Source organism: Prorops nasuta, unplaced genomic scaffold (genome assembly GCF_024137725.1).
Source record: "Prorops nasuta isolate Cenicafe-Biocafe unplaced genomic scaffold, Cenicafe_Pnas_1.2 PNAS00033, whole genome shotgun sequence".
In the NCBI taxonomy this organism is placed as follows: Eukaryota; Metazoa; Arthropoda; class Insecta; order Hymenoptera; family Bethylidae; genus Prorops; species Prorops nasuta.
The window spans coordinates 515870-530238 of NW_027116830.1; the positions used below are offsets into that span (position 1 = coordinate 515870).

General features: G+C 41.1%; 1 protein-coding gene across 5 annotated transcripts in view; it reads left to right on the plus strand.

Moving 5' to 3' along the window:
* Positions 1 to 4471, plus strand: part of LOC136783406 (LIM domain transcription factor LMO4.2) — a 159659-nt gene extending 155188 nt beyond the window's left edge. For all 5 annotated transcript variants that reach the window (XM_066743540.1, XM_066743541.1, XM_066743538.1 and 2 more), the window contains 2 exons: positions 630 to 773; positions 2495 to 4471. In XM_066743540.1, coding sequence (XP_066599637.1) covers positions 630 to 773; positions 2495 to 2657 — 307 coding nt within the window. In that variant the 3' untranslated portion in view covers positions 2658 to 4471. The remainder of the gene's footprint in view (positions 1 to 629; positions 774 to 2494) is intronic.
* Positions 4472 to 14369: the final 9898 nt, after the last annotated feature.

Below are 14369 nucleotides of genomic sequence, written 5' to 3' on the forward strand. Positions count from 1 at the left end.
TACGAATAAGTAAAATTTTCTTGTGTGTGAAGCTTAGATAATTCTATATATATATATATATATATATATAAGAGTTGACCAAACAGAGTTGGATTCGCACTGATCTCACCAATCGGAAGACCTCATTTTAGTCGCACCGTCGATTAATTTTCGAAGCTTCTACCTTCTACAGTAATTATCTTGGAGCTCCGCAGAGTCTCGGGATACTTTGCAAATACTTCTTTTTTCTTATTTTGGTATTCGTAACTTTTCGTGATAATTTAGCGAAAGCAAAGCTCTGGGATAAGGCTGCAGGCGAGAACAATAGATAAGTTAGCATTTCAATGCTAGGATTGGGCGGAGTAGAAAGTATAGAATATTCTACAAATCCGATTACAATCCTTGAGAAGGCAGAGTCCGGCAGAGGATTTATCCACTGAACTTGGAAGGAATCAACTAAGAATCCGAAACAGTCGGATTTCAAATACTTTAGAATATTTTTTCAATAGAATAATTGAAATTCCGTCAATTATTTATAAAGAATTGTTTGATACTGGACAAACGATATATATATATATATATATATAGTACATCGTTGAACTGATACATCAATGTTTCTCATTGAAATGTGTTTGTTTCTTTTGTTGCAGAATGTTCGGCAATAGCGGTGCCTGTTCGAGCTGCGGTTCAACGATACCTGCAAACGAATTGGTTATGAGAGCAGGTGCATCGGTGTTTCACCTCAAGTGCTTCACATGCACAAAATGTGGTGGTGCTCTCGTCTCGGGCGACAGGTAATGGCTTCTGAGCTTTTTCAATGCAATCTCAGCTTTTCATCACCCTATTAAAAATTTTTTTTTCCTTCCCCTCCTTTTCCCTTTATCAACCCTCCCCACATAATCCCCCTGCAAGATTTCTTTAATTATCATAAACAGCGAGAAGGAGCAGGACTGCGACTAAGCAAATAACGCAAAAATTGCGAAAACTTTACCCACCTAATTTATTTCCGCCTTGTGGAAAACCAGCACACGGTTATCTATATAGCGATAACTATTTCATATTTCATATACTTTTTCTTGGCGTTACGTCAGAAGCCTTATCACATCCAGTCACGTAATAGCGCATACGTGTATATAGTGTTCTAGAAACGAGGGAAATTCGTGATAATTGTATAGCGATTAGTTATATATATATATATATTATTGTAACATGGCGAAAACGTTACAAAGCATATAACTTCCTCATCTATCCCCCCCCCCCTTTACTGTGATGCCACCCTGTTTTCCCTTTTTACCGTAAATATCAACACTTTTCATATAGGCTAAGATTTTATAGCGCACTGGAGAAGTAACGTTACTCGGGCTCGACGTAACAAAAGTGCTGCGGAGGTCGGGCACTGCACCGTAGTCAATATTGACATTGCCGCTGATCGAATGTGAGTGGAACAATCTTCCGCATGTCGATAATGTAGTCCTCTAAAATAAGAGCATTGTAATTGCCGCGCACGACACAGGAGGGATTGGTTTTAGGAAACGTGGATGGATGCGTGGTCTATAATATCATATAATATTTTCCTTTTGAAATTATTCTATTCCCTTCCCATATTTTCCCCTTTTGTGTTCACTTCCGTAGGATCTCCTCCTCACTAGCGCTAACACTGTAGAATTTAGACGCCTGGACACATTCGAATCTCGCTGCAGTTGGTATAGGACAGTCCGGCCAATCCACTCCATGGCAGGGCAGCCAACTCACTTACATTGCTAAACTGTGGAAACGGAATAGAACGAGAATCGATTATGAATATTGATTAGTGTAATGAGATCTGGATCAAAGCTAAGGGACGATGACAAGGATCGATTGGTGGATTACGAAAATGAAGGGTATACAGAATTGAAAACAAGATACGGAAGAGGTGAAAAAGGAAGAACAGGACTATTCTCTGTGATGCAGTGTTTCTCGTCGTACTCTGAGTCTCCTTACGCCGTGACAGATATTTTTTTGCCGATCTCGCCGAAATTGTAAGGAGCGATTGTGGGCCGACCCGCGAATTGTTTATCAATTTCTTGCTACTTTACAACTGGCTGTTTAGTATTGATGTCGTGAAGCGGGGACTGTATCTTTCCTCGCCCTTGCGTTCCTCCCCGATTTTTCCCACGACTTTCCAATTTTTTCCCCCCATTTTCCATCTCCCCACCCCTTCCCGTAGTGTGATTGTCGTATGGTGCGAATTAAAAATGGCCAAGTTGTATAATAGGTGTACGTGAGACCAGGCAAGGCGACTCTTCATCTTGTTATCTAGCTTCTTCCCCCCGTTCCGCATAAAATCTACTCATTCGCGATTAATGAATAAAATTATAAGTAGCCGAATTTCTTGCCTCCCAATTTATTCCCTTCCCTATCGCTGAGTCGCGGGGTTTCTATAATGAATCCTGCTCCCCGATTACTATATCGCTGCTGAAGATTCAAACGCAAAGAATGGTTATGATTAATTGTTGAACGACCATCTTGTTTTCAGGTATTACCTTCTTTCGGGTTCGCCGGTATGCGAGACGGACTGGCACAAAATTATGAAGTCGTCGAGCATGGCGTCGGCAGCGGCAACAACGGCGGCAGCCGGAAACGGAGGAGCACCGGTGAGGAAGGGCAAGGTGGGCAGGCCGCGGAGGAGCCGAGAATGAGGCGCCAACCCGGTCGGTCGCCCGAAGAAGGTTCAACCCTCCCCTCAGCAGCCAAATCCAGTTTTGCTGCCAGCCCAGGTGGACGTCGTTGATGTCGTCGACGTCGCCGTTGGGGGGGATCCCTATTCGCCGCCTCCGCCGGGTCATCAACACTACCATCACCAACTGCATCACCAGCTGCACCACCACCAACACATGCCTCCCATCGTCCACCCCGCCCCTCCTCCTCCTCCACCTGTGCAACATGTACAAATAACGCCGCAGTACCATCAGGAGTGGTCGCCCTGGACCACCCAGGAGTCCTGCGACTAGAATACCCAAAACGGAACGATCGGACGCTGTGTAAATCTGGTGTAAATCTGGTGTAGATCTTCTATAGGTGTGACAAAGCTTCGTGTCCTCGAATAACGCGAGAACTCTGTGATCGTAGAATTTTCAAATATATAAGTGTTCGACTGATGACTGGACTCTCTGGTTAACCCGACTGAATCCCTCATTGATTCCTCCACGCTTCGAGAACAAGCCTGAATATTGCTGCTGTCCTAGGGGACCAGGCCGTTGCGTTTGCGAAACATTTTCAAATTAAACACTTTCGCCACTCGAATTATATTATTTAGTCTAGCAAATTTCATCGATGCTCCAGAGAGTCGGTGACACGGGATTAGGCTCATCTTTAGGTCGGCTCCTAGTGTATCCCAAGCGTGGATCACTCTTCTCAGAAAGGTTTCTAGGGATCCTCGTGGTATATAAACATTTAACGATCGCCCACATTCTGGACGATTCTCTGTGACGATTCGACTCTGTTCGAATCTCATGGAATTATTTTGTGGAACGACAATTTCCGTTTCTTCGAGTGCAGTGTCTTGTGATCGACGAGTCAGAGATCCAAAGCGGAACGAAGATCTTTATTCTTGTTATGTTGAACAGTGAGTGTGTGCGAGAGAGAAAGAGAGAGAGAGAGCGTATAGAGAAACGATATCTTTATTTCTAATAAAATTACGAATCAATATAGTCGACTGATTTAACTGTCAGGAAGTCCTTTTAATATATATATATATATATATATATAGCTATCGATTAACAATCATCATTGGTTTATCCATCGTTTCATCAAATATCGATTTAAGAAACGTCTCTCTATGCGGCCTCTCTAGACAATTGCCGAAGAAAGCGATGATGAAGAAGGAGGACTTTTATTCGAGTCCGATTTGTGAAAAAGTGGGACACAGCTAGTGTTTGAGCCTCTCCTGATAATAACCACATTGCTCAATGATGGAAAGAACGAAGAAGGCACTACGGGGCGTACCAGACAGCCAGTTTTCTTCGACTTCTTCTAACGTTTGCTCATAATCTCCTAAAAGCCCACACACAGACAGTCTCGCTCTTGTCAACCGTCATTAGAATGAACCGAAAAAGAGGCTTTCTCCTCTTGGTCTCCCTCTTCTCAACGACCGACACGAAAATCTCGTTCGAGCTGCACCCGATGACTCGCGTATCAAAAATTCATACTTTTTTGCCTTAACAATAATAATGTAGATCTAAATGTAAAATATCAAGTTTGTCCGCCGTATTTGAGATTAATTTTAAACGTAGAAATTTACCGGTATACAAGCATCCTCGCGATTCATGTCGTTCCTGAAGAGGAGGGAGGGGGCTGAGCACGCTGGTTCCGTCTATACGACTTGGTAAAACTGTAATTCGCGCTACATATCAAAAATATGAACTGGATTCCACGAGAATTCTGGAGAAGCTAAAAAATGGCATTCTCGTGACAGGCTGACAGTTGACAGAGAGACAGCGAGAGAACAACCCAGCCATGCTGACATTAATACTAACACAAATTCACCGTTACAAGCAATAAAGAGCATGACCATAAATCACCGACTAAATGTACATTAAATATGTAAGTGCGTGTTGTATATTTCTGGTTTCTTTGCGACGAACGCTTGAGCATCGCATTCATAGTAATTATCTAGCTTTTTAAATTGTTAAATCGTTAGTTTTACCACTTATTTCAACTAACGGCTGTGAATGTAAAAATAAAAGTTTAAATCGAAACAACAAAAGTAGCAGAAAAATGATTTCAACTTGTATTGTTTAACCAAACATCCATGACATGTATCTGTGCGCAATGCGAAACCAGCACTATTCTTCCTTTCTTGAAACGTGGATAAAACTGCAGAACAGCTATATGATATTGGATATTTGACTAAATATCGTATATATATATATATATATATATATGCCATTGATTATTGTATTATCCTGTACGAATCGTTTCGTTACACTGGACACCTGTTTTCACAAACAAAGATTGTTTTATTAATTTAAAGATTGTTAAACTATTTAAAGGATCGTCCTTGAAGATTTCGCGTTGTTGCGCAAGATTTAACAGCAAATGCTAAAACGACAGAGAGAGAGAGAGAGAGAGAGAGAAGAGAGTAATAATAATAGCGGACACGCCAAGGCTCAATAACAAATTTAATTGCAAACTTCGAGTTGAATTTGTACTGTACGATTAATTGTTCTTTGTTTGCTCGTTTCTTTGTTAACCGCATACATTATTCGCGGCATTTCTGGGAAGAAAATTGAAGTCAGTCAGTCAGGAATTTTCTGGTCAATTAAACGAAACGAGACGCTCAACGATTGATATTTAAAGCGAGCAACGGTGCATAAAATTATTATTGTCGGTATCGCGGATATTTCGCGCAGATTCTTCAAATCGATAGAAAATATTTAGAGAACAACATTGCGGCCGCCGACTGCGCAACTTCCGCCTCTTTCTTCTTTCGAGCTTGAATAATTATTTAATCGTTCACTCCCACTGCACTCGAGACTGTTATTACACCTGATTCGGCGTACCGACGACGTTATCGTTGGCTGTCCAAACAATTTTCTTCCCGTTTCGCTGTTTGCGAGAAAATCTCTTTGTCGCGTACTCGAGTGAAATTGATAAGACAGGACGCCATCGTTCGCGCGTGTTTAGATTATGGCGATTCTCGCGTGCTCAAACCGATCTGTTGTAATTTTCAAGGGAAAGGACGATGTGCGGATGAAGGAGGAGATATATAAACGGTGCTCGTTCGGAGGAATTACCGCGAGCCTCCGGAAAATCAAAATTGACCCGGAGGTTTTTCGTTGTTCCTCCCAAGTAAAATCTTGTGGACAGAGATTGAAAGGAGCGGCGAGAGAGAGAGAGAGAGAGAGCGAGAGTGAGAGGGGAGAGGGATGGAGAGACGTGGAGAGATAGGAGAGGAGGGTGAGCGAATCAGGTTAAAAGAATTAAGGAAAGAAAAACTGATGCGATGCATTCGGCCGGAATGGCTCAATGAGGATAATCATGTAATTTAAATCTGTAAATATGGTACATTTTGTATATTGTTAAAAGTTTGTGTGATACGATTATGTATTTACAATTGATCACCGGGTACGGGACAGCCGATCCTTCCTGCGGGACGCCGATGTATCATGGTTCCCCGGGTGCTTTCACTCGATTTATTAAACGGAAATCGAATCAATTAAGCCAACGATTGCTCCTATTAAAGTATTGGACGAACCGAACAAGCAATTACGTTCATCTGATTATTGATGCAACAATTTCAGAGACTGCGAGACTACTTGTGCGGCGGCAAGCCCATGATCGTCCTGCACGAAACCTCGTCATTGCGATTCTTATTACCGACCTTAACCTATAATTTGATCTCAAGATGAAATTCCCTCGATTGAACATTAACAATCGAGCTATATAGCGCATAGTATATATTGTACAGATATATTTCCGACTGATAAATCGAGTGTAAGGACAGTTTTGCCGGACGTCCCGTTCCCGGTTCGTAAATGCGCGCGCGTTTTTCGCGTTTAGTTAAAGCTGTTATTTGGTTAACTTTGACATCTCTTACCGGGGCGTAAAAACTCCCTGTTAAGAGGGTGCTGCCTCGTGTAAAATAGTACTCTTGTAATATACCCCTATACATAAATCCACACGAGCGTGCAATTGCGAGGCGCTACACACACGAACACATTTATTAATTAATGAAAATACAAATTTTTAGAAAATTCAATCCTTATTTTCATTTATCCCTCTATCTCAAGATCCTTCTGAAACTTTAGAAGCTTATCTCTTTACGTCAACCTTCTGCTTCAAGGGTATAAAAGTAAGTGAGCTGGTCGCACAGCAGGTATACAAATTTTATATACAGGGTGTCTCAGAAAAAGAGCTGCGATGACAAGAGAATCTCGAAAATTAAGCGTTTTAGAAAACAATAACTCAATGATAATTCATATATATATATATATATAGGAGTATTCTCGATACTCTGTTAGAAGGTAAAATCGGTTTTGTCTTGAGTACGTGTGTCAAAGATCGCTCGAAGGTCACCTTGAATTTTTTTAAATGAAACTACATTTTTTTGGATATTTTTGTAGCTCATCTCGGCTGAAAAGCTTTACAAAACACTTTGTTAAGTATGATTTTACCCATTCGTTCGATAGATCTATTGATTTATAATTGCGTATATAGGTGTGAATTTGACTGAAGTAGTGTGAGCAGCCACTATACGCGACATACACGTACGCGCGCTTGGTCGCGCTCATCTATACTTATAATTTCAACTCGAATACCTAGCAAACGACTGGATGAAATCATACTTTAGCATAGTATTTCAGAAAGCACTTGAGATCAGCTACAAGAATATACATTAGAAAATACTGGATTCTATATTTGAAAAAATTCAGAACGACCTTTATACGACCTTCAAAACTCCACCCAAGATCCAACCAACTTTACCATTTAACATAGTTTTAAAATTACTGCGAATTATCGCTGAGCTTTAATTTTCTAAAATTCCTAATATTCGAAATTTATTTGTTGTTCCGGCTCGCTTGGGACACTCTGTATATACAGACACGAGTATAGATTAATTATACCGCTCGCGACTGTTCTTGAAAGAAAGCGTCGCGACTCCTGCGCAGCTTATATTATGTTGTGAAATCGACTTATTCCCGTTACACTATAATAGAATGCTGGATAGACGTTGCAGCGGAAGAATGTAGCAATCGATATAAAATTGCATAATTTCTCTGGATTCGTCATTATCGATGGATTTTCAATAGTTCCTTAATGATGAAAATCCTGGTTTAATTTCAGCTGCACCAGCGCGGCACAGCGGGAGAAAATAATTTGCGCGCAAATTTTCCGAATGTTTCAGCGCTGCCGAGCAGAATAGGTGGTAATTTTTAAACATTTTTAATCGTCATATTTTATGCAGTAATACGGCTTAGCAAACCTGTCGGTGCGAACTCACACAAACCAGCGGGTTTATCACCGTGGACGCGGGTGTGCGTCGTGCGCGCATACATGCAAACCTATAGCGTGCTGCACACGTCAGGCTCGCCTCTTCAAAGTGCAGATATGAAACGCGAATTCGCCGTAATGCACTAAAATATTCGAAATTATTACGAATTTTTTGATCCCACGTGCAAATTCAAGCGCTTATTACAGAGGATAAAAATTTATTAGCAAACGCTGCCGAACGATAGCTTTATCCCATGTTTTTCCACCCTTTTTAAATAACATTTTTCGCAAAATTCTCGACGCATAGCCGAGGCAAAGGCACTCGAAACAAAAAAACATGCTTTTCTTCAATAAATAAACAATTACATCCGTACTTGTCGCGATACCCAAGAAATTTCATATCGTTCGGCCGACGAACCAGAGAAACTTGTCGTTTTCAATAGACGCTGTTCAACCAAATTACAGAAAGGAGATACGATTGAAAATTGTTTCAGCGGTATAATGCACATACACGAATGTGTAAGAAGAGATTTTCATGCGGAATTGGAGGAAAATGGGAGGGAAAATCTTGCAGGACACGGATGCGGTTGGATATATCGAATTTGCCTTTTCTTTTTCATCCGTATACGGGGACTCTATATAGGACGACGCTTAACGAGTTCGCACATTGTTTCGATATCGACGAAGGTTAAATTGTTCCGCCAAGGGAGAGAGAGAGAAAGGGGATTGGCGTGCAGAGGTGGATAAGGATGACGCGACCGCGCACGATGAGGGGCAAAAAGGGGCCGGTTAGGGTGCAGGTTATGCATACTCGTCCCGACAGATCGAAAGCGCGCGGATAGCAGCACGCGTGTGAGAATATAACGCCGACGTGGCGTTATCCAATTAAAAAGCTATACCTTTGTGCGCCGAGCTTCCTGCAGCACGACGCCATTGTCCTTCGGCCTAATCGAAAGCAGCTTGAGCTCTGTGACTACGGGAAGAAAAAAAAAAAGGACGAACAAAAGTATACGCGAGCACATGCACGCATCCGGCAAACGCGGCCCTGCACGAGGGCCGGGCTGCTTAAACAAAGAAAAGGACGATTGACAAACGTTGTGACTCTCTCGACGAAAATCGAAATTTCCCGCAGCTTAAGCTGTAAATGGATCCGAGAGAGGGGGCTGTGGGAGGGGTGGGTTTTTAATAGACGTTAAGAGAGTGGGGGCATCTCGTAACTGTTCCGCCACTGGTATAATAGTCGAGATTAATCGTAAATTCAGATTTTACAACGCTCATTCGTAATTCAGCGTATGGAGCTCGTAGCCCCGAATATTCGTTCTCTAAGCCAGGCAAGAAACTTGAATCGGTGATCAAAACTAACTTCGATAATCACATTGGACTTGGCGCTCAATTAGCAGCGACTAACGAATATTCAGTGCATTCTCTTCATCGTGGCAAAAGGATTTGACGATGGTAGTGGTGGTGGTGGTGGTGGTGGTGGTGGTATTGCTTCGTGGCAGAGTGGTGGTGGTGAAACGTGAGACGCGCGAGGATGGCGAACGAATGGGGGAAAGGGCCAGAGGGAGGGGAGAGGGGGGAGGTATCCTCCTTCCTGTAATTGCGCCATTGTGCGATTAATCTTTAACAGTTAATTAACGCTATAGCTGCGTAACGACTGATAAGGCTGGAGAGGGAAATTAAAATCCTCCTGCGAATTTATTTCGCGCTCCGCCGAGTGGAACCACGTATTTAATTGTCGAGAAACTCTGCGGGAATAACACACTTGTGTGCGTGTGTAATTATAACAAATAAGTCATGAATACATAATAAATTAGATCCATCGCACAATTAAAGTCAGTTTTGTTAGACTGATGTATATATAGGTATATATATATATAGGATCGAAACTCTTTCATCCAGCTCTTCTCTTTCTTTCCTCTGCGGGAAAGCTTTCTTTGTACTCGTCGTATTTCAAGGTTTTCCTCTTATCGCTCCGAAACTCTTGTGTGGATAAATTGATTAACTGAAAAAATAATAAACAGAGGATGAAGTGGATGGAACACTGATATAGAGAGAAGGGGGGGAGGGTCTTACTTATAGAAATGCCTCGTTGTTTTAATGTTCCTCCACTTATTCTTTCTCGTTTAATTTCTCGTTTGCAACACGATATCTATATGGATAGGGGGATTTAATGAACACACGCTGAGTGGACAGGTGACGAAAACAGCAGGTTTCCCCTGACCTACATGAACGAACCGACGGTTTACGCTTTATGGCTTATTTTCCCCCCTTTTTCCCAACCAAATCATTATAAAACACTCTGGTTAATATTCATCCACGTACTGGCCATTTTTTAAAACTATACTCGTATACATATCATGCATTATTATTGCCACATAATCCAGAATTTTCGATATAACTGAATTTTCACTGTTTTCCTTTATGCGAAAAATCTCTCGCTTCTCGTTTATAATTTTTTATCTATAACGATCGGTTCATGTCGAATCAGACTCGATTCCTAGTGCCTCTCGAGTCCTGTTGCTATAATATCGCTTATTTAATTCCAAATCTATTCGTCTCCGATCAATCGAACGGTGCTATAATTTATTAATACGTAAAAATAGTGAAAGAGGCGAGAGGAGGAGGGTGGGCGATTTGAAAAGCAGCGGCTGATGCGACGATTCGTCGAAACGATAAGACCTGAGAGCATTTGGCAAGTTTTATATTAAAATGGCAAATTGATTTCATAGCACGTGACAAAGCGTTTGCCGTGCGCATCCGACCGAGTACTTTGGCCTGCCGTGTCGTGCCGATAGCTCGTTCGTGAAATTTCTATCAACCCCTTCATCACTCTTTTCCACCACCGCGCACTACCGACGCGACACGTCTCCGCCGTTAATAAACAGAGTCTCGTTTCATTTCCGAAAAAAGTCACCCCTACGCTAAGAAACAAATTTTTTCATTCCAATCAATCACGCTTTGAACAGTCCCATTGAAATTATTTATACTTAATATTATCAATCAACTTTAATCGAATTTCATTAAATTTGGTTTGAATCCATTTTTTCTTTCAATTCAAACCGTTATTAATTAAAACTAAGTAAATTATTTCAACAGTGCCATTCAATGCCAGATCTATTTGAGTCGAGTAATACTTTTTCCCGTGTAACAACGCGAATTCTTAATCGACGAGAAAAATTAACCTTTAATTACATCTTCGTCCCTGTATATTAATATTTATACTTTACAACCGTTGTGTCAAAATTGATAAAATCTTCTCATATATAATAATTGTTATCAGAGTGCGTTTATTGATCAAGAGAGCGACGAGTGATAAGTAGTGTTGAGTCTCGGGGAAGAGAAGAAAAAATGCTTGAAGTGTGCCGCTGGTAAATCGGAATTGAGTCCGTTACATGCTTTAAAACCATTAAAGGGTTGAAAGAAAAGCAATACGTATCGGGCCGCACACGAACGCTGTGCAGCAGCGTGAGTAATTTACTAATGTGAAGCTTCCACCCCCTTTAAACCTCTTTCCACCCCTTCATACCCCACGATGCAATCCTCCAACCACTCTTATCTCTCACTCCTCCTTCTATCGCGTTTCGCATCGCACACCATCCTACCTCTCTCTCTCTCTCTCTCTCTCTCTCTCTCTCTCTCTCTCTCTTTCAGACTCCTCCGTCTGACTAACCTATAGACCACCCTCCTCACCCAACACCCCTCTTTCTCCCTCCAGCACCAGGGGAAAGTTATCTATCCGCTTGAAGCGAGCTATTAGGCGATTGTACCTTAAATAAAATATCACCCAGATCCGGTCACCAGGCACTCAAAATAATAATTGCCTTCTCTCGCTTCAACTTCACTCCTCCCCCCCCCCCCCTCTGTACTCCTCCTCTTGCCCGCCCTACTCAACCCCCAGGACCACTTTTCCACCTACCTATTCCACTCCCGGTGCTACTGTCGTTTGCGTTTCAATGAAAAACAACCATTCAATTTCATCCGGATCCTTTTCTCTCCCCACCCTCACTCGTCGTTTTTTACTCGAGCGCAATACTCGCCAAAACATCAATCCACCGATATGAAAAATATATTTTTGCGCCAAGTAATCGTTATTGCGTCTACCGAGAGAAATTAAAGCGAACGGAACAACGAGGAACGGAACTAATTGCGAAACGGTAGGATAAGAGTGCAAATTAACGCCAATTTGCCAGATTTCTTTTGCTCCCCCCCCCCCCTCCATCTTTTTTTATTTCATTCATCAGACAACTGGAAAATTCTGCAGATAAGTCTCGATGAATTCCGCAGTAAAACGCGTTCTCGTCTGATTTTTCAACGCAAGTTTTTCAGCAGTTCTCGCAGATGTTGGATTTCTCTCGTCTATAATTCCGCCGATTCTGTGTGGTGGGTGGAGTGGAGGAGGGGGAGGGGGAGTTGGTAACGGGGATTGCAAGGGGTTGCTCGGCGAGAGGTTTGGCAGGGGTGGTGAGGGGTAGGAGCGGATAACCCTCTTTTCAATATTCCCCGGCGTGTTTGCTCCTCATAATTGTGCGCGTAATTAGCTGTCAGATAATTAAAACGGAGTAATTAATTACCGAGGCCGACTTACGGAGAATGGGAGAAGAAGCTCGCGAAGCTGGGGTAGGTAAATGTGCTGAAATTCATGCAGCCACTTACTCCACGTTTCCACAGCTTCTAATATGACAGTCATACGATATACGCTTTTAAACATTTGCAACAATACGCGCGCGCTCTTCTATATATATATATATATATAACATACATAGTACAAGCGAGCACAGCAACTCCATAAAATTACGGACCCAGCTCTCCCCCCCCCCCCCCCCCCCCGCCACCCTGGACCAACCCCCGCTCTAGTTATTTTATCGTCCCGGACAAAGAGACACATTACCGCCCCCTGAATATTTTGTTTCTAAACACATATTATATTTTCTATTTTAGGGAAAACTCAAATATCATTTTTTATTATAAGAAATTCATAAATTTTAAAATAAACATGTAATGTAACGTAAAATTGCAGACATTAAGGAAGAAAAACTCGTTCCAAAAGTACGGCTTTAAGTTAAGACGAATTTCACATTTTATGGAAAGTTTTCGATGCTGTGTCTTGAACGATTTGATCGTTATGCGTCAAAAGAATCCTAGCGCTTGAGATCTGTCTCCAAATTTGAGAGAACTCATTCAGTATGATCCTGCTGTAAGTGAAAAGAGGAGGAAAGGGGTTACGATAAATGAAAGTGGGTTTTAAATGTTAACAAAAAATAAAACGTTTGTTCAAAATTAACAAATTTGAACAAAATTTTTAGTATTATAACTATGATATTACCCGAAAGCTGCTAAGGAATGATTACATGTGTTTATAGGAAAAGCGAATGCGCTGAAACTGTGGAAGAATTGCTTCAATGTGAAAACAAACGCTCGGAGAGCGTCCCAACCCGCAAAATGTACCGAAGTATGTACCAAAGTTACCCCAACCTTAAGTGAGCAAAGCTCGGGACCCCAAGAAAGGATGTGCCGTGCCTGAGAGTCCCAGGGCAACGACACGTAAAAATTTAGGGAAAATTCTTCTGGAGTCCACAAGAGCTTTAAGGGTGGGAAAGCGAAATAGGATCCTTAGCGGAGTCACAAGTGGGATGAATGATTGGTAATACTCACCTCGTGTCAATGGGACAAAGGTTAACCCTTTCAAGGGCATTTATTTGTAATAAATATATCTTGAAAATCATTGGTAATAAAATAATTTTTGGGATTGTTGTTTAAAATTCTATGATTGGAATTTTAAAATTCTAAATTACTAATTCAATGTGATGAATAATTTGTATAAATTTGTGTTTTTCTTTTCTTTATTAATTAGTGCAAAGATAAATAAGAAGCTGAGCAGATTTTAGAATAGAAATTAACGCTATCTCCAACAAAATTTAGATAAGTTGCCATCCTAATTTTGAACAGCTTTGTATATTATCCAAGATAAATTATAAAATAATTAAAATTTCCTGTATTTAAATTTTCTTCAGAAAAACTAGGATATCGAAAATTATGAAAATACAATATACAGTTAAAAGACGTAAAAAAATAATCAGATCTATAAATTATCGCGATGAAGAAAATCCGATTAATTTCTAAAAAAAAAAACGAGTTTTTTAGCTTTACTTATAAAAAATATAAACATGAACAACTAATCCAATTCTGTATAAAATTTGTATAACTTGGATAATACTTTAGAGTTTAAAGGGTACTTCATACGCATCGCAAATATTAAAATCGATTAGAAATGTAGGAAAACTCAATAGAAGAAAGATAGGATGTATACATCTCGCTATCATGGAAAGGGTTATACCAAATGTGAGCAGTATGGTAAGAACAGCATGATATGATGAGGCATGAGCTAATACGGTGGCACACATGAGTATTGCGCGGGC